At 31.3% G+C, this 24975-nt stretch overlaps 1 protein-coding gene across 2 annotated transcripts in view; it reads right to left on the bottom strand.

The window, feature by feature from the left end:
- The window catches only part of LOC145316151 (glutamate receptor ionotropic, kainate 2-like), a 38513-nt gene extending 15020 nt beyond the window's left edge, over positions 1-23493 (bottom strand). For both annotated transcript variants that reach the window (XM_080156471.1, XM_080156472.1), the window contains exons 1-6: positions 23353-23493; positions 22420-22599; positions 8049-8143; positions 7606-7734; positions 2069-2181; positions 1415-1485 (exon numbers count right to left, since the gene is read on the bottom strand). In XM_080156471.1, coding sequence (XP_080012597.1) covers positions 1415-1485; positions 2069-2181; positions 7606-7734; positions 8049-8143; positions 22420-22598 — 587 coding nt within the window. In that variant the 5' untranslated portion in view covers position 22599; positions 23353-23493. The remainder of the gene's footprint in view (positions 1-1414; positions 1486-2068; positions 2182-7605; positions 7735-8048; positions 8144-22419; positions 22600-23352) is intronic.
- Positions 23494-24975: the final 1482 nt, after the last annotated feature.

Genomic DNA, 24975 nt, shown 5'->3' with positions numbered 1-24975 from the left:
GAAAGTTAGATAAAGAGAGTAAGATACTTCTGTATTCAGGGAGGGAGAGGATAATTGATGCAAAATTTATATTTTTCTTATTATTTTCAATCAATTTAGGGTACAATTTTATATATTATTATTCATTTATCAATTATTGCCCTATACATGTATCCCTGTTTATAATATATAGTTGATGTCATATATTTGGTTTTGCTTAAGCATCACTATGGCTCTTGTGTGTACAAAATATCATTATTTATAACAAATTAAAAACATAGAAATAGTGTTTGTCTTCGCTTATAGTGCCTGTTGACCCCCCCCCCCCCCTCCCACCCTTCCTATCTCTAATCCCTACAGCGGTCCTTACCCTGCGATTCTATTCCTGCGGTGCCCTAAATGGGCCTACCATCCCCCCCCTCCCCCCCGTAAACAATATAACCTAACCTGTAGTAATAAATAAAACCTAAAATCCCCCTCCCCCTGTTATTTTTTAAATTATTAAAAAAGTATGATGGACTTATGTTGATATTAACTAAAACAGCAGCAGTAAAAGAACTTGAAAAAATATTCACAGAATATTTTTTTTCTTTAATGTAATAGTAAAACATGAAAAAAGGAAATTAATAGAAGATGATAAAAACAAATTGTTTTTGTATATTTATTGATTTACGAGCAGAACAAATGAGAAGGAAATAATTGGCTCTTACATACTCGGTACAGATCCATACGGTTTAGATTTGTATTCAATCTAGGAAGCAAAATTTATATGTAGCGTTAAGATATGGCTTAGATATATAGTTGACAATAGTTTAAAGTAATAAATATAGAACAAATAGACACATTACAAACTGTCCCAATTTTGTATAACTTTTGCGGAACATGTTCTAGTTACGTCATATTTTTCTTTCCCGAAAAAGAGAAGGGGGGAAGAAAATCTCTTCAAAAGAGATGGGGAAAACCCCCTTTTCTCCCATCTCTTTTTTCTTCCCCCTTCCCTTTTTTTTCTTTCCCTCTTCCCTTTTTCGGGAAAGAAAAATATGACGTAAATGGAACTTGTTCCGCAAAAGTTATACAAAATTGGGACAGTTTGTAATGTGTCGCACAAATAGGAACAATTCGACCATATCAGTATTTGGTGGAAAGTGAACACATTTTGGTGCAAAAACTCTATTTTTTTTCTTTATTTCACCCATATACAATAAGTCAGCTATAAATAATCAAATTTTCTAGGATAAAGCTTTACGCGGGAAAATTATGTCATTCAAAAACTTCATTGTCGACCTCGTATCATGCAATCTAACCATATGCTCATAAATAGTAAAATATACTAAAATCTTTGTCTGATAGAAATTCCTTTTAAATTTGGAGGGATTATTTTGTCTGATTGTCCATCTAAAGGGTAATATATCTATCTAAAAAGTAATTGTTCCTGAATTCTTGTTCAGGTGCAACTGTGGCTGTGTGAGCAAATATCTCTTTTAGAGTCATCATAGAATCACCATCCTTAACAATAGAGGTAATATTTAAAAGTTAAAGCAATGCTATGCATATTTTGTAAAACAATAGACTACATTTTTTTTCACTATGACTTTGAAACCGGTTAATATTCACTAATTTATAACTGGTACTGAATAACACTAAAAATCATGTATCGTATCGTATTACAGACAATTTAATACCAGTTTTTGTTGGCCAGTTTTGTTGGCTCTTTGGCGCTAACAAAAAGATTTTAACCTTATACTTTTTCTTTTTACTCCTCGCGGAAAGTTGCATATAACACGATGCAATAAATAATTATTCCTTTACTAATTTAAGTCAAGGGCAAAGTTATTTTAATTCCATAAGAACTGTTTATTAAAGGAATCAAAATATAAATAAGTATAACCAAATATAAATTTCAAAAGCACTGCAAAGACACTTCATCAAAATGTAATTCATTGGAACGGATTTTTGGACATTTTTTGGATTATTATTTTATAAAAAGTATACTTTTAATTTTATTATTAAATAATAAAATTTAAGAATTGTAAAAAGTGGCATAAAACTTTTTTTTAGATACATCATCTGTGATATTAATTCATAATACCTGGTAAAGGATTGTGATTGTTTTCCAAGAGTATTCATTTAGAATATCCAGGTACGCAGAGCCCAGGGTGGTAATATCTGGATGCAGGTTGAAAGCATAATCCCCTCCGGATCCTACAAAATATATGAATTATAATTGAATTCTAATTAATACTTTTTATATGTTTTTTTTAATTTCTAAGTAAAAATGAATAAGACTTGACTGACAAATTAATCATTCTTAAAGTTCCAGTTTTTTATTCAAGACAAATCGTGTACAGGAAAGCTGTACATAGAAATGAAAAAAAGAGACCAATTGGTTATAGAATTAATTAAATTTTAAAAAGCGACGCGCAAATCATTGCAATTTTTAAAAAGTCGTAATCATTTTTTTTTATAGTTTTAATAATACAAAAAATATAGCCAAAAAAATGAGATATTATTGTAGTAATATTAATCCATGTAAAGCTTAATAATAAAATTATGTTAATATTAGATCAGACTGTCTAAACTAGATTCTCTTAAGAAATAGTAGGGCTCGGCAGTCGTGGTTGATTTTAGTATCACTTTTATTCAGCTAGCAACATTCATAGCTTTTAGTAGCAACCAATAGCCTTAAAAACCGCAGGTTTACATCACTATTTTAAGATAAATTTTAAATTATGTACCTACAAATACAGTCATTCGAATTAACATTTAGTTAATTTCTTCATCTAAAGACGAATGGACATATTCACAGTTGCAGTGGCTGAGTTAAAAAATATAATTAATAGCATCAGTCGAGCAGCATTTCTTTGAAGGATTCTCAACGATGTTACGCCTGCCGAGCCCAGAGAATTGTTCTACTTAACAAGGTCAAACTATCAATTTACTGTAGAATATAAATTTCAGGGTCTATAACGGGCCTTGGTAAGGTCCTATAAACAATAGAGTTTTCATGTGCTAAATATTTGAAAGTACATTTATGAGTTGGGATAGATTTAAGTATCATAGACAACAGTACGTACATATGATACCAGGATCTAGGCAAAATACCAACTATAAATGTATGAAGGGAATATAAAACAAGGATGACAACATCTATAAAATCGAAAATCTGAAATCAAACAGTAGACCTAACGAACACGAACGGAATCAAAGTGTGTCAAAAGTGGCGAAGCTTCTTTATAGGTTTTCATGTTTGTCCTTCTATAACACAATAATAAATCTGTGGGGTATTGTTATATTTAATGTGTAGTGTGCAACTACAATATTTTGAGACAGCGTAAAGTGGCACCAAAAACACATACGATGAAATAACCAATGAGAGGCAAGTATGAATTTTACCATTGGTCAATTACAGTGTATACTGGCCTCTCATTGGTCCAATTTATTGTATGACGTCATTTTTTGAACCTAGTAAAAGTGTATGACTTTGATTATGACGTAAAATATTAGCCAATGAGAGGCCAGTATAGACTGTAATTGACCAATGGTAAAATCTATAGTAGCCTCTCATTGGTTAATTTTTTTGACGTCATAATCAGAGTCAGACACTTTTACTAGGTTCCATTTTTTTGGTTACACTTTACGCGTCTCCAATATTTTTGTTATAAGGGGGTCGGGTGGGTATAACTTTAATAGAAGGAAGAGGATAATAAAATCTTTCATTGACCATCCCTTGTCCCTGATTAATGCGCAATTTTGTTAGGTGCCAATTCTAAGGTAAATCTTAAGTAGGGGAATATCCAAGCATTCCATTAGATTGATCTTTAATTCATGCTCATATATACCAGTACACAAAATATATAGCGCAACTTTATCTTATAATTTAAAGTTGTAAGAATTATTGGTCTAAAGCTAAAGTTCTCGATTAATGTTGGTCCGAATTGATAGTACTTTTAGAACTGTTTTAATATAATGGCTATGTGATTTTTTTAACCTCTAAATTTTACTTTAATTTTGGTCAATTTCATGCAATTAGCATTTAAAAAGAACCACAAATTGGTCCAGTATTTTTGTAATACACTGTAATATAATCCATGCAGCAGTGCTTTAAAATCTAAAATAAACTATCTCTTTATGATATCATTTGCCCCATAATAATGTAATGGGGTATGGGAATAGATGAGGGTGTGCACCTGTTTGATAACCTTGAAGTGAAGCATCACTATCAAGATTGTAAGAGTGAAGCTACACAGATAGATGAGGGTGTGCACCTGTTTAATAACCTTGAAGTGAAGCATCACTATCAAGATTGTAGGAGTGCAGCTACACAGATAGATGAGGGTGTGCATCTGTTTGACAACCTTGAAGTGAAGCATCACTATCAAGATTGTAAGAGTGCAGCTACACAGATAGATGAGGGTGTGCACCTGTTTAATAACCTTGAAGTGAAGCATCACTATCAAGATTGTAGGAGTGCAGCTACACAGATAGATGAGGGTGTGCACCTGTTTGATAACCTTGAAGTGAAGCATCACTATCAAGATTGTAGGAGTGCAGCTACACAGATAGATGAGGGTGTGCATCTGTTTGACAACCTTGAAGTGAAGCATCACTATCAAGATTGTAAGAGTGCAGCTACACAGATAGATGAGGGTGTGCACCTGTTTAATAACCTTGAAGTGAAGCATCACTATCAAGATTGTAGGAGTGCAGCTACACAGATAGATGAGGGTGTGCACCTGTTTAATAACCTTGAAGTGAAGCATCACTATCAAGATTGTAGGAGTGCAGCTACACAGATAGATGAGGGTGTGCACCTGTTTAATAACCTTGAAGTGAAGCATCACTATCAAGATTGTAGGAGTGCAGCTACACAGATAGATGAGGGTGTGCACCTGTTTAATAACCTTGAAGTGAAGCATCACTATCAAGATTGTAGGAGTGCAGCTACACAGATAGATGAGGGTGTGCACCTGTTTAATAACCTTGAAGTGAAGCATCACTATCAAGATTGTAGGAGTGCAGCTACACAGATAGATGAGGGTGTGCACCTGTTTAATAACCTTGAAGTGAAGCATCACTATCAAGATTGTAAGAGTGCAGCTACACAGATAGATGAGGGTGTGCACCTGTTTAATAACCTTGAAGTGAAGCATCACTATCAAGATTGTAGGAGTGCAGCTACACAGATAGATGAGGGTGTGCACCTGTTTAATAACCTTGAAGTGAAGCATCACTATCAAGATTGTAGGAGTGCAGCTACACAGATAGATGAGGGTGTGCACCTGTTTAATAACCTTGAAGTGAAGCATCACTATCAAGATTTTAAGAGTGCAGCTACACAGATAGATGAGGGTGTGCACCTGTTTAATAACCTTGAAGTGAAGCATCACTATCAAGATTGTAAGAGTGCAGCTACACAGATAAAAGCAACATGGTTTAACAATTTATATGAACAACCAAGGATGAGAATTACCATATTTACAAAATTAATATTGATTTAAGTAATTTAGAAGAAAAAATGTTTTTTCATCATTTACAGATAATTTATAAAAAGTTTCTCTCTGACTTTTCTTTTTAGCATTTCCCAAAAAAATCTTGTTTTTAGCAACTGCAGCGAGCATATACCCCGCGGAGTATTAAGCAAGCAAAACTGTAACTATTATTATTATAACATTACCTTTAATAGCAAGAAAAAAAAGTTTTTTTACTTTCTCTTTTGTCCTTATTGTTTTACTTCGTTCAGTCAATTATAAAACATTTCTATTTTTTTATGTTGTCTAAAAAACTCTTTAATTAGCTTGTTTAGCATAAAATTAAAATTAATTCCCTCCATTAAAATATGAAAATTTCATAAGGTGAATAAAATATACTTTATTTACCTAACACTGCATGCCAACACATTTCCTTCTATTCAATTTTGATAATTCATCAAATATGTCTCCTGAATATTTTTCTTATTTATGTTTAGCTTAATCTTTTAGTTTGTCCAATGTCCATGTAAAAGAAGATAAAATATGCACAAAAACAAGAATAATTTAAATAATTCGAGAAAATTTTAAGAATTAAAGTTATCTAATTAACAGATAAGAAAAATTAGTTGGGATTTAAAAATTACCCTCTAAATAAACTTTTTATTATTATTAAAAATTTATTGAAAAAAACCCTCAAAATATTAAAAACTAAAAAGATTGTTAAAACCTGATTAAAATTCAAGACTGTGTCTCTTATTCTTTTTACTCGAAAAAATTGAATTTGTTTGTAACTCTGGGTCATACTGACACAGAATTATATTTACATGGTTTGGCAGCGCAGCTACTTTATAGAAGAGTGTTCAGATGTGAGTGCAAATATTTATAGAAAGTACTCAAGGAGTTTTGTAGCCAAGCTACTCTTTAATTCACTTTGTCTGTCCGTTTGTGCAGTCGACTTGTCCGACAGTCCGTTACACTATGGGGTTTCTTGGCTGCTATTTAAGTTAGACTGTTTATTCATTCTTTGAGCAGACATCTCTTACTAAAGAGTATCCAGTATACAACTTGTACAACTTGTACCGTCGGTCGTGCTACAAAAGACTTATATGAATATATTTGGAAATGCTTAATAATTTTTCCGTTTTTTCATTCATAATTTTTTTTCAAGTTGAACAAGTCCTTGTATCACTTAGTTTTATGATGAGGCGCGACAGACATGCCATGGTTGCATATGTAGTAGCCTCGCTATAGTCACACACGTTGTTTTTTTCACCTATTTTTATAAACTTTGTTTTGGAAAATAACATTCTTGATATGACATATTTTTCTTTCCTTAAGATTTTGATAAAAGTATTCTTATATAAAACTCAAAACGGAGGGTTAACTCCAATGATATCTCAGATTCAAATTTAATATGAAATGTTTTATTGGTAGTCATTTTTCTAGAGCATTTTAGAACCAGTTTGATTTCGATGAAAAAAGAAATAAATCTAAACCGCCATAGCTCACTCATAAATTATAAATTAAACACTTTGCAAAGTTCAAACTTACAAAAAGACCAAAAAATGTTGATTAACGAAGAGATCTTTAAAACTACGTTTAAAAACTTTTTTTACGAACCGTTTTGACTAATTTAATTTTTTTTATGGATAGTTTTAATATTTCAATCTCATCCAAATGCTAAATCGCCTTCTATAACTTTTTATTCATTTCTTTGTTTGAGAAATGAAGAAAAACTAAAGAAATGTTTTTTACAACAGATTGAAATCAACCTTTTTTATAGTGCACGTATAAAAATATTTTTCAATGTAACACTATTTTATGCGTTTTTAGATTTTAGGAAGCATGGAATAAGGGGAAAATGTTTTATTTGGTGTGGAGGTGAAGGGTTTTGTTTTATGGCCGACAGCAAGTTAAATACTGGATACTCTTTGGAAAAAATATCTTAACAAAACGAAAGTGTAACTTAAATAGCAGTCTTTTGTAGCAAAACTGACAGATTAACGGACCAGAGCTGGATCTTTAAATCATTTCAATGGTGCGCTAAATCACCCCACGCAGAATTTCAGCGCACCATTGAAATGATTTAAAGATCCAGCTCAGGTGATTTGTATAACGGATGCTATTAGAAAATTAAATTTCAAAAAAATCAACTTACCCATAGAAGCCTGTGGTCTGTAATTCCATCTTGTTTCAATATAAGGAACCTCAACACTGTCTGTTATGGAGCGAATATGCTCAGAGTTAGCCTTAGATCTGGGGCCGAAAATTGCTACAGTGCTCTTTTCTAAAAATAGGATTATAATTAAGGACGATTGTGTCTTATAGCAGCGAAGCTGTTTGAAATTAAGAGCAAAATATACGGCGGCCAGTCACAGAACGAAAGTAACAGAACATACATTAATAAATGGTATTCGAACCAGTAGAGAAATTTCAAACGAGTAGAAATGATTCATTTTTTTCTATCTTTAAAATCAGACTGAAACATGATAGACTAAGCTAGAAAAATCACTTTTAAGCATGAAGCCATGAAGACAGACATACTAACAAAAGAACAGAAAAAACAATTATACAGTGGCTTAGCTACTAAAATGTGCTTACCTAGAAGCATGCATGTTTTTTGTTCTGCAGCAAAAGTATCATCTGGTCTGACCTTCTCTATCACTGGTTTCAGCTCTACGCCAGGCAATATGTCCCTAAACAATAACAAAATATAGTTTGTGAAATGTGCAATTTATTCATAAATTAAAAAATATATTTAATCAGCTCACTTAATTAAATAAAATTATTCCAAATTCAAATATAAAAAGGTGCCATGATTTCTCGTGTTTTTAGCAAATCGATAGATAAACAAGAGGTAGTATAAACCACTTAAGAGTAAATATTTTGAGGTTATAACTATTTAATTCAAATCAGTGAAATAAAAAATAAATGCTTTTCATTATTCTTGTTAGTCTGGAAAAATGAATTAAGTTTTATATTGATTTTAATCATATTTTATGGGTTTAAAATAAATTAAGATTTATATTGAGTTTAATCATATTTTATGGGTTTAACTTGAAGATAAATGACTGAACATGAAAGCAATTTGTTAAAATTTTTTGTAATAACAAGCAACAAAAATTAGCAGAATTTCAAAAAGCAATTATTTTGAAAGGCACTAATGTATAATACTAAACAGTGGCGTGCACTGGAGACGTAAATAAACCTTGATGGGATGGGAAAAATTGAAGTTTTAGGAGGGGGGGGGGGGGGTGTAGACAGCCTCCTACACCTCTCCCTTCTGCACGCCTATGGTCCTAACAATCATTAATACATTTGCTTTTTTGTATTAATAAGTGAATGTACTCATGATTTGTAACGTGATTATCAATAATCTTCTTTTTATTCACACATAATAGATAGATACAGTTAGGTTCACAAACAAATTGATATGCACTTATAATTAATGCAATATTTTTTTAAATTTTTTTTACATTTGAGGTATGTCCGTCGAATATCATGGTCTATGTGTCTGTTTAGGAAGAAGGAATGGCTCTGAATGCTAAAGCAGACGAGTCCAGCTTGGAAGTGTCTTTGAATTGGAACGCCTAATCAAGAAAGTATATAAACCAAAATATCTTGCTAACTTGCTAATTTCTTATTGGTCCCGGGCAGCTTCTCTTTATAAATATAATTTTTAGAAGGAAATTAAACACTTTTAAAGAAACGATCAATTAAAACTACATCGATATTTAAGTATATTCTGGTATAGAATATGATATTATGTTAGATTTGGTAGTAACAATATTAAGTTCGTGTACCTAGCTGATATACTTTCTTTATTATTTGTTTATCTTGCACAATACAAAGTATATGAATACTAATGTATGTGAATGCTTTTGTTTTACTTCATTTTTTTATTATGATAATCCATCAATCATTACAAAGCCCCACTTCTGGCGTCTGCCATAAGAAATAAAAAGCTTTATACAATATACATAGAAAGATATGGTACCCAAAAAAACTTTTTTTAATGGGTATTTCATATAAAAACACTTTTGTCAACAGCGTTTATAAACAAGTCAGATATATTAAATACCATTAAATTTGTTCTCAACTTCAAGAAAATATGAATAATGCAGAAAAAAAACCATACAAAATATTTATAGATTTATTTTTATAAACTTCTTACCCAAAACTATCCTATTGTATAAAGTAGTAAGGTTATTTGTCTGTAGCGAAGGATCTCACTAACCAATGAACAGTGAAGCTTCTGATAGGTCTTTAGATGGTTTTAGGCTATATTTTTTAGTAGATAATTCTGGGCATGGTTTTAGGCTATTTTTCTGCTCTTCCATATCCCTTTGAATATAGAGCCCCTAGATGAAAGTGGTGCAGCCGCTAATATATGTTAATTTTAACAAATTTTAAGGCTTCACTGGCTTATGAACCGAGGGCAAGGAAAGCAAGTGAATGAACAGAAAGTTATTAATGAAGGAGCTGCGCTGCTGAATAGTATCTATAATACAAAGTAGATTGATGTCTGTCTGTCTGTCTGCCCGTCCGTCCGTCCGTCTGAAGCTTAAGATCTCGGTAACTACTGAACAGATCAGATTCTACTCTTCAGGGAATATTCCTACTGGTCCTGTGGTGGTTTTAGGCTATTTTCTTGGGGGTGGGACACCCCCAACCCCCCAAAAAATCAAAAAATCCCCCCCCCAATTTTTTTTTTGTAGAAGATTTCCTTGGTCCTTTTTTTTGCAGAAGATTTCCTTGGTCCTTTTACAAACTTTGCCTAAATTTTTTTTGATCGCCTCTTGGGGCAAAGTCCCTAGAGGCTAGGGGCAAAGCCGCTAGTTAATATATACTGCAAAGTAAAAATAATAAATTTTCCAAGCACAAAAACTAGATAAGAAATTAATTTGTTGTTTGTGTTGATGGAACTTGTTTGCTGATTACTTTACAAGATCAACACAATAATAAAAATATAATGGAAACTTGTCATCAATCATACCCATGTACTAGCTACCAGGGATCTAAAGGGATAAGACAATGGCCGATAGATTGATGCACTTGCACATCCCTAATGATAACACACAAAATTACCCCCTCTGTAGTTAAAAATTAGTGCTTGAAACATTTGGACACTCCACTCAATAAACCAACCAATCAAAATTCAATAAAAGTCCACAAAGTTGTTAAGCCAACGAATAAGAAAATGTTATTGTAAAACTTTGAGGACTAGTGTAATAAACAGCCCTTGTCCCATCTCTCTCTGACTAGCTAAACTGTAAAAACGTAATCCCTCATATTAATAATCTAAAATAAAAAAATTCTTCCTGGTAAAACATTTTGGTTATAAAAAAAATATTCCAGAATATATATACGGGCATTCTTACTGAAATTTATGAAATATGTAAAAGTAATTTTACTGGTGACAACGCCAGACGATAAAACTTTAATAAATTTAATTTTCCAAATCATTGAATAGTTTAAATAGATATTCATAAATCTTTAATATTTACAATCTTTTAAATTTGTTGAAACAAAAGTAAACTGACGTCTAACACATTCTTTGTTTTAAAAATTAAAATAAAATTTAACAAACTTCTATAATAAGTCTGATACAAATCCAAATCCAAATTTTAAATCATAATTTTAAGTATTACCAAGATAAGTTTAGTTGGGCAAAACTGACCCTTTGATGCAAGAATTTTGTCTGGATATCATATCTGCTAAATAGCCAATTTATTACCCTTGTTCCTAATATTATACGGACATTAATTGAGTATTTTTAATGTTTTTTTTTGTATGGCATGGTGGCTTAATTTAAGACTTAAATTAACTCCATAGAAACCATCACATGGATATAAAAAATAAATTGCTTAATGCTTCTTAATACAGGATTCTGATTAACTGTACAACGATCAGGGCTCGGCAGTTGCAGCCACAACATCAGCTACATACAATAACAGAGGCAGGCATATAGTCCCAAACATTTTTTGAACTATAAATATTTTATATTTTTTACAGTCTGAGCTGCTAATGTGCAGACTGTTTTGCATAATTCGACTTCAATCACCTTGTTCCTTAATATCCCCCCTCGCCCCTACCGTAAATTAAGTAGTTTAGTCTTTTTTCTTAATATCGTTTGAGACTATTTCGCTACAATGAGCGTTTGCCGAGCCCTGATTACTATAATACATTATGTATTGTAAATTAAATATATATATAGAGCTCTGGCATAAAGCCAAACTAATCATATAATTACAAAGAAATTCCATTATTTTGGTTCAACAATTACATTTTCCGTATAGTACAAAATCTTTTTATAGCATAAAATCTAGGATATTTCATTAGAGAGATTAGAGGCAGGGATTTAATATATTATATACTATGGACATCGCCTATAGCACATATGGGCTCTACATTCGAAGGGATATAGAAGGGCAGAAATATAGCCTAAAACAATTTAAGAACCTATAAAAGCTTCATGGTAAAGGAGAACCATATCGGTTCAGTGTTTAGCAAGATCCTTCGCTACAGATAAAAAAGCTTACTACTTTCTAGAATAGGATATCTCAAATGATAATAAACAAAAATTACTCTTCTGTATATTAGATTATTTGGTCGAAAGGTTTGGACGCACTACTAGTCAAAATCAATAAATATACCCAAAGTTTTAATGCCAACGATTAAAATACGGTGCCACGGTGGTTATAAAACTTTGGGTTACAGTGTAATTTGCTGCCCATTGTCCCCACCCTCTTATCTATAGGCAGTTATATTTTCATGATATGCTCCCTGAAATCCAGACGACCGGACGTAGTAACGTACGAAAATATTTTAGTTGCAGAGCAGATTCTCCTACTAAAATTAAACTAGATACCTATCGGTCAAATAAATCTTCTTTATGCAACCCGTTTCAATATTGAATATACAGTTATTTACATTATGTTAATGATTATAAGGAAAATATTTTGTTATGATGATGAAAATTTCTGTTTATCACATACAGTATAAATAGTCTTTTTTTTTTTAGATATTATTCAGCATTGGTTTTGGCACTTGAAGACTTTTTCTTTTTTCTATCATTTTTTTGGTTATATAATATTCAGGTATTTTGTTGTTATAAAAATTTATTCTGAGCTGTTTTCCGACACTCCAAGTTGCGTCCAATGATCCTGCTTGGGTCTGAGCTCCTTCTTCAGCCAGAAAACATCTATGCAGCAGAAAACTAGAAGGCCAGTGATGCACACGCACACTCCCATCACCAGCAACCCGGCTCCGGATTCGAAGAAGGGAATCGAGTCTGACATGCTCCTGAATTTTTTTTCCTCTTACACAACTGTCTCGATTTATTTAATCACATTTTGATTTACTTTTTAATGTAAGATTTGGTAATCTTTTTTTCTCTCTGAAATTATAGTAAATATTTTGTCCATTGTACAATTTAATATATATTTATTGTATGGTTTTCAGACAATTGTCGTCTGAGGATTTGATATTTGATAAAGGTTTAATTTAGTTTTTAATCATGGCTTTAAATATTTGGTTTTAGATCAATTTATGTATCCGAGGTCATCTGTATAGAAAATGCAAACATATAGATTACATTATCCATATAAAAGAGATTAATTCTTTTTTTTTAAAGTAGTGAAGCTTCTCTATAATGGGATTATTTATTTTCTTTTCATAAAATAGATGTTGTTTTATTGTTTTTGCTTATAATAACTTTTCCAATTTAGGGATTAATGAAGAACCTAGGAACATGCAGAGATGTTTTGCATGTATATAATTGTAACGAAATTGACAAAAACACACCCACTTTTTGTCAAAAACACCGTGACTACCTTTTTGATAGTGGTAGAAGTGATAGTACCCTTCATAACTTCTTTTCCTTATATATGATGTTATACATTTCCATCATTTTTAACTACAATATGAATGTAAAAACAAGGATGACAACATCCATAAGTATTGAAGCACAAAATCTATTATGAAATAGACAAACGGACAAAGTGAGTTATAGAGATTATCTTTTATCGTAACAAAGAAAAGAAAGAGATAATTTCTTTCTTTCAATGTTGAGTTAAGAAAAGCTGCTTAAAAGCAGTCAGACTTTCATAGACTTTTTTATACCTAATAAAGGGAATATTGACAAGAAGTTTCATTTTTGTATCATATGTAGAAGCCGAGTAAATCTGTTGTAAAAAGTAAAAGCAGCTAAAAAGCTGCTTAAAAGCAGTCCGACCGCTATTTATGCTTTATATTGATGAGAATGTTGACAAGAAGTTTTAGCCTTCTATCTTTTAGAGGAGCCGAGGATATGAGCTGTGAAAAAATAAAGCGGCTAAAAAGCAGTCTGACCGCTATGGATGTTTTATACTTAATTATGCTCCATAATGATGAAAATGTTGACAAGCAGTTTCAGCCTTCTATCTTTTAGAGGAGCCGAGAAAATCAGTTGTGAAAAAATAAAGCAGCTATAAAGCTGATTAAAAGCAGTACGACCGCTATGGATGTTTTATGTTTAATTAAGCTCCACATTGATGGGAATGTTGACAAGAAGTGTCAGCCTTCTATCTAGGAGCTGAGAAAATCATGTTTTCCCCAAACCATTAATTGCGGACAGACGGACGGATATTTGGAATTATGGAGTAGATTCGCTACTAAAAAGTTATTAAAAGTTTGTTTATAGAAACTTATTTTTTAGTGCACTTACTGATAATAATGATTTATTATCAGTTTTATTATTGAATTGAAGCAAATGTACTGAAATGAAGTACATGAGGCCCTTGGGTAATATTTGATATGATATTTAAATGCGCTTGAAAATATACATTTCCCTTATGGCCCAGGCCATTAAAAAGGTGTAAGTAATATGTTTTTTTTACTTTCCTAGGGATCTTGAGGGAAAAGACAATAGACGTTAAATGGCTAAACATCCTTAATAATTAAAATAATACTAATAAATTATGAAGTTTTGACACTGTTAGCAAAAACAAACTAAGGAACTTGCGAATCGAAATACCCTTTAATTACTTTATAATTACGAAACAATTATATGCTTAGGGTATGTCCTACTGACAGTATAACACTGTTACGTAATTTAACACAAATACATTTACGCCGAGCAGACTATTACATAATTCAAACATTAAAGAAGCCTTTTTTTGCCATTTAACAAAAATAGCTTCTGCCTTAATATCTGCCTTTTTTTTTACACAAGACTTGAAATTACAACATAAATTACCCTTTTTACAATAATTTTTATATTGACAGTTTATGTATTCCCAATTTATCTAACATGCTTTTATCTGTTAAAATAAATTTTCTGCAAATATGCTTACATTTGGACATGATTGTCTTTGATATTCCTTATTTTTGTAGCTTATTATCCTACTATACCTTCTCAAATAGATATGGCTGCGGTACAATTCTATTCATACAAAAGTTTAATGTCTGAATACAACAACAAATATGTAAAGAAATTGTATAATATATATAATGCAAGAAGCATAAGTGATATTATACTTCTTATAAAATTCTCTTATATAATTGTATTTTGATCATCAGGGAGGAAAGGGACATTGCACTTTAAATTATATTGGTACCCATAGTTTTATAAACAATATTTTTGCTTAGTTGTCATAAATTTTAGATAATTTTACAAATCTTGATTGGTTGGTTCAAGCTTTAAGTATCCAACCAATAACTTAATTCTACAGAACCAGAAAAAGGGAATGGTATTCTGACAACCAATTCTAGAAGAATATTTCCCCACAACCTCCTTCCTCTTTTCCTACTATTCTTACCCACCCCTCTTCAGTTAAACGAAAAAGAAAAAAATATACCCCCGGATACTTTAAAAGTTTTCGTGATTTTTTGTAGAATTGGCTGTTAGAAAAGCTACCCCTGTAAAGCACCAATTTAACGTCCCTAAATCTTATCCCTTAAGATCCCTGAGGTTAATATATATCAAATGCATCTCAAAACAATAGATACACAAAGCCAACTGATAAAAATATAATAAAGAGAAATAATTTCATAAGGTTAGTATTTGATAACTCCTAATTAAACAAAGATGACAAAATCAATAAACATTCTAACATAAAAAAATAATAAGGGTTTTTATATGATCAAACAAAAAATCTTTGAAACAGCTTTACTAATTCTTTTTTTTCTATGAGATCTTTAATCAGGGTCAAGGATGGTGTTTTTTTATTGGAATTCAATTACTTTCCCTTTAGGTTTAAAGACCCAAGAGGCTAGGGGCAATACTGCAAGTATCAAAATAAGAGCAAACAATCGATTTCTGTATTTCTTTGCAAGGAGAAACTCAATAGTAAATTTGAAATTTTAAAATAATTAAAAAACAAAAAATTTTTAAGGTCAAAAACATTAAGAACCTCTTTGCCTATGTTATTTTATGAATAAAAAATAAGCAAAGCTTTTTGAAATGATAAGCTAAACATATCGATATATATTTAACTAGCGGTTTTGACCCGAGCATCTGGTGGAATAAGGACAAAAAAAGCCCAGAACCATCACAAGTTTATAAATAAAGTAAACCAAAGACATTATAAGATTTAACTGGATAACTCAGTCGGTCAAGTAGGGAATGAGATCTTAATGCACGAACATAAAAGTAAAAAGTAACAAAAGAAAACTAGCGTTACACACAAACAGACAGACACACTAACTTTCTGTAGCTGTGCTAGAAAATTTCAAAAATCTTAATATATTTTTATTCAAGTGAAGAAAAAGTAAACTTAGCAGTTCTAAACCCACGTTAAGTAAAGTAGAAATATATTTATTCGTCTATTAATATGTAAACTAAGGTTGGCCAAGGGATAATCTGGGCAGAGGTAATTGGTGCACAAATCTAATTATTCCCATGGATTAAAGGATCGATGCATTACGGATCATACGGATAGTCATTGTAACTAGATCTGATCTTTTTGATTTTAAAATATACATGAGGATTCTTGTAACAAATCGGTACAATCTGGAAAGCGTATAATCATTACAAGAAAGTCCGCATGAATATATTTAATCTAAATTTGAGATTTTGGGGAAAATTTTTTTGATATTAACTTGAGTTTTAAAATTAGGATTTCAAAGTCGATAAGGCTCAATTCTATAGACTTACCCTCTATATAAGAAGGTACTAAAAGGAAGTATGTCAATTTTAAGCATCCTGTTATTAAGAAATTTAATACAGATTTATATAAAATTTTAGTCCAGAATTTTTAACATCGGTCATTATTTACGTTTGTCATTTTTAGTTTGTCTGATTTGTAAGCTTAAATTTTAAGAATGTTGTCATCCTTGTTAAATCAAAACTAAATATGATTATAGAGCCCAAACTCAAATATCTTGAATGTTATTGTTATTTCATTCTACTGTTATTTTCCCCGTACTTTCTTTATTTTTCTCTGTGTGCGTGTGATATAATATAATATGTGTTTATTTGTATTATTATAGTTGGTTGGCTAGTAAGCAGGGAGGGAGGGGACATTGGGCTGTTTATTACACTAGTCCCCAAAGTCTTATAATCACGTTTTCTTATTCGTTGGCTAAACAACCTTGGGTACTTGTATTGAATTTTGACTAGTTGAGTGTCTAAACGTTTCAACCACTAATTGTAATCTAGGGAAGGTAGTATTTTGTGTATCATCATTGGGGATGTACATCAATTTATCGACTATTGTCTTATCCCTTTAGATACCTGGGTAGTACGTATTCAATATCCTTACAAATATCAAATTATATTGGGCCAAGTTCTTTGTATCTCAAAACAAAATTTTTTACATAAAAAAGATTTAATATTATTCCTCTCCGATTGGGGTGTAAATAGTTTTTTATTGGGGGGGGGGGGGGGAAGGGGGGTGCTTTCATACTGAAATAAATTATTACAAAACACTGCACTGCATAGATTGAAGGGGTGTAAAATTATTGGTTTAGGGGGGTGTGAACAGATCATGTAGGGGGAGAAAAGGAGAAAACTTGTTACAAAGTTGTTCCTGTTACACAACCCTGATATAAATTTGAAGAGGTGTAGCATGATTTAGGGGGTGTAAAGGAGTGGTACTTAGAGGAGGTTGCAACCCTCCTTACACAACCAAACATACTATAATATCTATTCTGTATAATAAGAATAAGGATTTAGATCCAAACTTTTAATAAATATCATCATTAAATTTGCATATATATCAATAGTCATTCTATTAATATTAGCAAAACTTGTATAATCTAGGTTTGTTCAAGAATTAGCTGGCGCAGAAGAGTAAAGCTACACTTTTTTCCCCCTTAGAGCCCCAGTCCCTGCAGAGATTTCATTTTAAATTTAGGCAATGGGTGGTTTTAGGCTATTTCTATGCCCTACTGGCCCTCTTTCTCCTTAGTGCCCCTAGATGCTAGGGGAACAGGACAGCCACTATTCCATTATATAAAGTATTAAGTTTTTTTTTAAGATTTCAGAAAATGTTGGTCCGCCTGGGTTGTACTTTATAGGCAAGATTAATAAATGTCTTAGGGTGGTTTTGGATTATTTGTTGACCCCTCCCTTAGAAACTAGAAATAATAGAAAGGAAAACTCTGAAAACTAAGAACCTCTGCATAAAAATATTAGGAAAAATAAAAAGAATTTTTAAAATTTAAATTTCTTCAGAATTTATATCTAATTCATCTACAACAAAGAATTTTTTTTTGATAATAGCTAAACTTTTTTTTTCTTATAAGATAAACAACTTTATGTGTAAATGAAATCGTAGAAGAATTTACAATGTAAATATGAAACTTTAGTTAAGTTATGATTTTATATTTAATTAATATACTCATACATAAAAATAATAGGTAGTCTGTTTGTGAGTGTGTGTAACGAAGCGTTTAGCTAACAGCTAAACCGATATGGTTCTTCTTTACAGTGATGCTTTTCATAGGACTAGGAAAGGTTTATAAATATATTGGGGTGTGGTACCATTACCCCCACCACCATAAGAGAAATCGCCCAAAAAAAACTTTAAAATATAAAATTTCAGAGAATCAAAATAGTTATAAATTCAAATCAAACTATAAAAATAATCACAAATAGAAAATCTATATGTTTTTTTTCGTAATTTTCTTTCTACTCTAAAACCTTTTTTTTTTGTAAAAAGTTTCTTATAACAAGGATGACAACATCCATAAAAGCGAAGCACTGAAACGGTAGGACAAACGGACATTAACACTTGTATAGTGTATGAACTGAATAATCAGAATATAAAGTATCGAAAGAGTTGAAGCCCGATAATGTTTATGGACATACTTACATTTTTAGAACTTGATTATAGAGTTGCTTCGCTTCTACTATTGTTCTTTGTTGTCCCAGGAATCAATATACCAAAAATCAGATTAAACGGATAATTAGATCACAAAAAAATTTGTTGTTAAAAAAGTAGAAAAATCAACATGTTTAAAATGGACGTACGGACATTCTGGTAATGATTATAGAGTTGCTACGCTTTCTATTTCGTACCTAACTACTACAGGAATCATCATGCAAAGTTTGAAATCGATAGGACAATTCTAACATGCCTAAATTAACGAATAAAAGCTATCTATCTCGGACGGACGTACGGACCGACCCTAATTATAGAAAAGCTTCGCTTTTAAAAAGTAAGAAATAAGATGACCCTGACCCAAGTTACCACCCACTCAAACATTTGTGGGGAATCATCACTTTCTTATATCTCAACTCCATCCGTCTTCAGGACAGATCTACAATAATTGAACTAATCAACTTTCCGTCCAAAATCATCCCCAATCTTCAAGTAATAGATCCTTTTCTCCATACCACTTTTCTAACAGAGAGATTATAACAAAATTTGGGGATGTGAAGATTTATACATGAGAAATGTGGAAGGAACTTATTTTTATGATTGTTTAGATAGGGGGGTGGGGGGAAGTAAGAGAAGACTTACGGAGAAAAGTTTAGTAGAAATATTGCGGAATACTCGGTGGGATACGGGTGGGCAGGCAGATACGAGGTAGGGGGGAATTCTGATTTATCTCTCAACAATTACATCCATCTATATTCTTGCCAAAAATATTGTCGACTTGGTGTTAGATTCTCATATATATATATATCATATGTAAATTAAATTAGGATAGGATTATACTTTGTCTCTTAAAAATAATTTTCTTTTCTAAAAAAGTATTAAAAAAAAATAGTATTCTGGAATATTCTATGATTTTTTTCCAATCTTAAATTTTTTTAAATAACATGTATTTAATTCTTTTAAATAGCCATTTCTTAACCTTGCTACTCTACAATTCATACATTTCGAATTACAAGAAGCAGGCAAATTGTAAAACAAAGATAACGGTATAGACGTTTCTATATCTTTAAACCATAGTATATGCCAAGGCTGCCCAAAAATTGATTACTCCTACGATTTCTGGACAATTGTCTCTAACAAGATACTTTAAAAGATTTTTCATTATTTCTCAGAACCGGTTTAATGCAGCTGAAATCAATTGGATTCAGGGACACACTGGAAAACTTAATCCATGCACAATAACAAAGTAAATTAAAAAATAAATGAATCGTAAAGTTAAAAAAACTGTTTATGAAAACGAAATATAAAGAGTATCTACGCTAGAAGTACATAATCTTGCTTGTTTTAACATAAAACAGAAAAATTTGTTGGCAAGAAATTTTGTGCTACACTTGTCTACAATTTAACAGTTGTTGTGCCAAAAACAAATGTTCTTTACGAGAACAAGTTGCAAAAATATACAATTCATTTTGTAACCATGTCTTTAAAACTTAAATATAAATATATTTTATCTTAATCATATTTTTTAGGTTTTGCAGCTTTTCTCAGCGTAATTTTGATAGTAACTTTGCGAGATAATTGGCAAACGCATTCCGCTTCTTTCATTTTATCACTAACCTAACACATTTTAATACTAAAAACCTTGTTAAATCAAACAACAACTTCTCAATTATATAAGAAAAGTGAAACTGCAGCCATTACATAAAATAATAGGATGTCTATCTGTCTCTGTGTTATCATTGTAGTTACGCAGGAATGATATGAGTCTCCTTTACAGTGACGTTTCAAGAAGGTCCAGGAAAGTTTTATAACTATTTTTGAAGAGGGAACCGTAACTCTTTCCCTAGAAAAATCCCCCCCCCCCAGTAAAAAATTGTTTTCTTTTATTCTTTTTAAAACCCAAATTGAAATTGGAGGGGCGTATCCCCTCCTTGTCCTGAAGCAGGAACAAAAAAATAGAATATTAATCAGAATGGATAAAAGTTAAAAATAAAGCTCTAGACTTAAAAACCTAAAACAATTTTTTAGGCTATTTTTACAATAACCAATGATATTTATTGAAAAAAACATTTCTACGATCAATAAAATATTCACACAAGGTGCATATTAATCTAGAGCTATGAATTCAATTGGTGCTTTTATTTGAATAATTAACATAAAATTCTAATTTAGCTTGTGAATTTAAGTCAATCTGACTTTACCAAAGCATTTGAAATATACTGATTTTATAATCGAATGAAAAAAAAATTATGATGCTGTGAGTATTGGTGCAAAAAATATGACGTAACAAAAAAAATTAGCCAATGAGAGGCCGTTATTGACCAATGGTAATATTTATAGTGGCCTCTCATTGGCTATTTTTTTTTGTTACGTCATATTTTTTGCACCAATACTCACAGCATCATTTTTATTTTACATTCAAAATCCTTATTCCATTATATGTGTTTATGTTTCTCCACTAAGATCTCGGGGAATTTAACAATTTTATAATAAGCTTTGTATTTTTCTGGGGCAAATATAAGGCTATTTGGCATTTAGGTATGTCAACACAAAAAATAAGTCTTGTATGTCCCCCAACCCTATGTGCACAAAATTTCTTTTAACTTTTCCGATTTTTTCTGGTTAGATAAATGTCCTTTATAAACATATTTACTTACCAGAGAAAGTAAATATATGAAGAGAATATAGTAAACAATTTGTTTACACCGTGTACTATCTATCTACATACATAATATATATCACACAGAAGAGAGTTAGATAATAGAGTAGCATGTGACTGAAAAACAACCCATAACTTCCAAGTTAAAAGCCTAATATATAAAGTATAAACATTTTTTGCCTCTAGCTCAAGATTTCGAAAACTACTGAACTTATTGATTTATGTTGTTTCAGCATAGTCAGATGTAAAACTTATGATGGTTTTTAGCTATTATTTGTCCTAAGAAATTTAACTCTTATAGCTGACTTATTATATTAATTTAATGAAAAAATGAACTTTCGTACAAAATGTGTACACTTTCAGCCAATAGTAAAGTCGGATTGTTCATACACTGTTCCTATTAGTTGAATAACAAATGGGGATCTGGAACTTATACATTTATTATGAATATGATAAATTATTTCATTCTAAAAAAACAACATGCCCTACATGTGAAAACGTTTATTGAAATAAATTTAAAGATTTTTTAATGTTATTCAAACCACAAATTTAAATAATTTGTTTAATCTTAAAAGACTATTTTTATAATTGAGTTATTCTATTGTAAAAATAAGTTGTATGTTTTATTTTCTACAAAAGTCACTTACACAATTTTTTATTGTTTATAATTCTTTTCAATCTATTATAAAAGCTTTAGAGCGAATGAGAAAGAGCACTTACGTCAAAAGTTATTAGACAGGCTTTTCAATTTATTATTATTTAAAAAGAACCTTTATTAAAACAATGATCACAACATCCATGAAAACGAAGCTTAAAAATCACGAAATACGAGAAAACAGAAATTTAAATGAAATCAGAAGGGAATTTTAATTAACAAAATATATACAAAGTACCATTTATGTACAAACAGCTAAAAATAGTTTGCTTATTTAATAATATTTTTCCCCCAATCCTTGTCTATTGTCAAGAATTCTATGAAAGCTTTACATCTTATATGTCTATTTACCTGTTTCTATTAACAGTATCAACAGCATGTTTGAACGCCAGCTCAAGAAACTTGTCACCGTCATCATCAAAAATGGCAGATATTGTCATGGTCCTGCCAGCTACCTGACCCTCACTGCCAGGAGGACCTAGGGCCAAGGCCCAGGCAACTAACGCCAATAATGCTATCTTATGGTCCATCCTAAAAAAACATAACCATATTAAATAAATGTTTTTTTTTATGAAACAAGCAAGACTGCACACAGTCATAACACATGAAGATGAATTAAGATGTGAAAAAGAACAGCCAATATCAAAATTTCTCTATGTATAAAACATATTGATCAATAACATTAACATGCATCTACAAATTAAACCAACTAAAGATTATTCAACAGTTATAATCAAAACGTTATCTAGTTAAAGACAGAGGAATAAAACGAAGCTTAATAGAACATGCTTTGAACAGCCTTTTCAAAAGTGACTTTCAGTGCGGTTTTTAATGAATATAAAGCCCACTTATAACTTTAGAAATCGACCCAAAATAACTCTAAATTTAATTCACTTCTCGTTTACAAACTCATATCTATAGTTCATGAGGATTGTAACTTCTTTCTAGGGTAAAGCAAATACACAATGCTAAATTATTTTTTGATTTTGGTTGACATAAAGCTAAAATTGAAATTCAAAATGCGCTCCTAGTATATAGTAGGACAATATTTGACGATAAAGGGAAGAGTCATAACTATGTGAAGCTTCCCTGAAAAGGAGAACTTCGTTAGTGTAGGGGTTAGCGAGATCTTAACGGACAAACAAAACCCTAAATAGTTTACATAATATGATTACAAAAAATCGTTTCAATTTTTTTTGTTGCAGCTAAACAAAAATTGTAACGCATAAAATACTCCAAATTTGAAATGAGGACAAAAACTATAAAACAAACTGTACTTTTTACCTGGATAATTGGATACCCCAGCAATGAATGCTGTTGGCCCAGCCTAGCCCCAACCTCTCACAAATAAGCTCCCCCACTCAACCAACACAATATCACTCAAATTTTTATCACATAAAACATAATTTAATGATGACTGTAAACACAAAACACACTGACTCCCAGTGGGAACTACATATTGATATTTGTATGTATATTATTTTGTTGTGTCCAGCTAAAAACAAGCTTGTGAGTCTACTAGGAAAGCTTATAGCTGTTCTTTACCCCCCACTTCTCCTACTCTTTAGATTTCAGGTATACATACACACATATACAGCTTTCTACAAAGCAATCATATACACTTATATGCAGGCGCGTGTACAGGATTTTGCTAGGTGGGGCGCGAAGCGTACACAAATTTTTATACCATGAAATGTAGACAAACGGGCTGTAGTTTTGTGTAATAAATAAACGTTTAGGATGGTGCATGCATTCGGATCTTACCGGAAGGGGGGGGGGGGGTTAGAAATAAAAAATAGAATGTTATTTAGAGAATATATGTACACATTTTTTGGTCCTTAGAATACGTTTGGAAGGAGGTGTCTACTACACCCTCCTACACCCTCCATCCATTTTCCACATCCCCCCTCTCGCACGCCCATGCTAATATGTTCTACACATGTAGAATATGTTAAATTAGGATTCATTAGATAATGACAGGTTTTTTAAAGTCAACATTTATAATTATTAATTGTCATGACTCATGATACAATAATCTGAAATATTCAAAATTATTTTCTTCATTTCTGAATTAGCCATGACATATATAGTATGTATGAAACCCTGCTTTGTAGATATACCTGTATAAGAAAATTTCGGATGTAAAGCTTAACAATTGTAAATAATGAGGAAGGACATGCTTTATGGATTTAATAATCAAGGATAAATGACTTAAGAAAGAAAAAAACAAGCTTATTTCTCTCACTATTATTAAATTTTGTATAAAAGTGGTTATTTCTACCTAGGATGTATAAGTTAATTTGAATGTATTATTTTAAACCCCCTTTTTGAAAGGAATGAGTGTATCTTACACCAGGGAAAGTTTTTTGAACGATAGCTCATCATTTAATACCCTTATTTGCAATGGAACGATATTTTTTAACCTCTAAATTTGCAGCTGTTGATATGTGGATGTTGATTCCATTGTTATTACATCAAATACTCAAATACTGCACACTGAAACACTCTTTGCACACATTTTTACTATGACACACTAGCACCCAAACAAGAATAAACATCTACCAAAGTCACGAAAAATGTATTTTTATGTAATTTAGCTATGCTGAAAAATCATGTATAGCATTGTATTGCATACAATTTTCTACAACTATTAAAGAATAAATCCCAAAATTAATACCAGTTTTATTAGCCCGAGCATCCAACCCCTAACATGACTAACAGAGCTGGTTTTAATCTTATAACTTTTCATTTTAATATCCGCAGAAAACTGTCTATAATACGATGCGATAAATAACTATTAAAGTATGCTGTATACACTTTTAGATATAAAACATTAAACACAAAACACAGAAAAATATAGTTATCTAGATGTTTAACTCATTTTTTGGTAACCCGCGCACGTGCATA

This window comes from Acartia tonsa, chromosome 4 (assembly GCF_053477335.1).
Source record: "Acartia tonsa isolate MP-2025a chromosome 4, ASM5347733v1, whole genome shotgun sequence".
In the NCBI taxonomy this organism is placed as follows: domain Eukaryota; kingdom Metazoa; phylum Arthropoda; class Copepoda; order Calanoida; family Acartiidae; genus Acartia; species Acartia tonsa.
The sequence above is the reverse complement of the archived record's forward strand: the minus strand, read 5'-3'. Positions and strand labels throughout refer to the sequence as shown.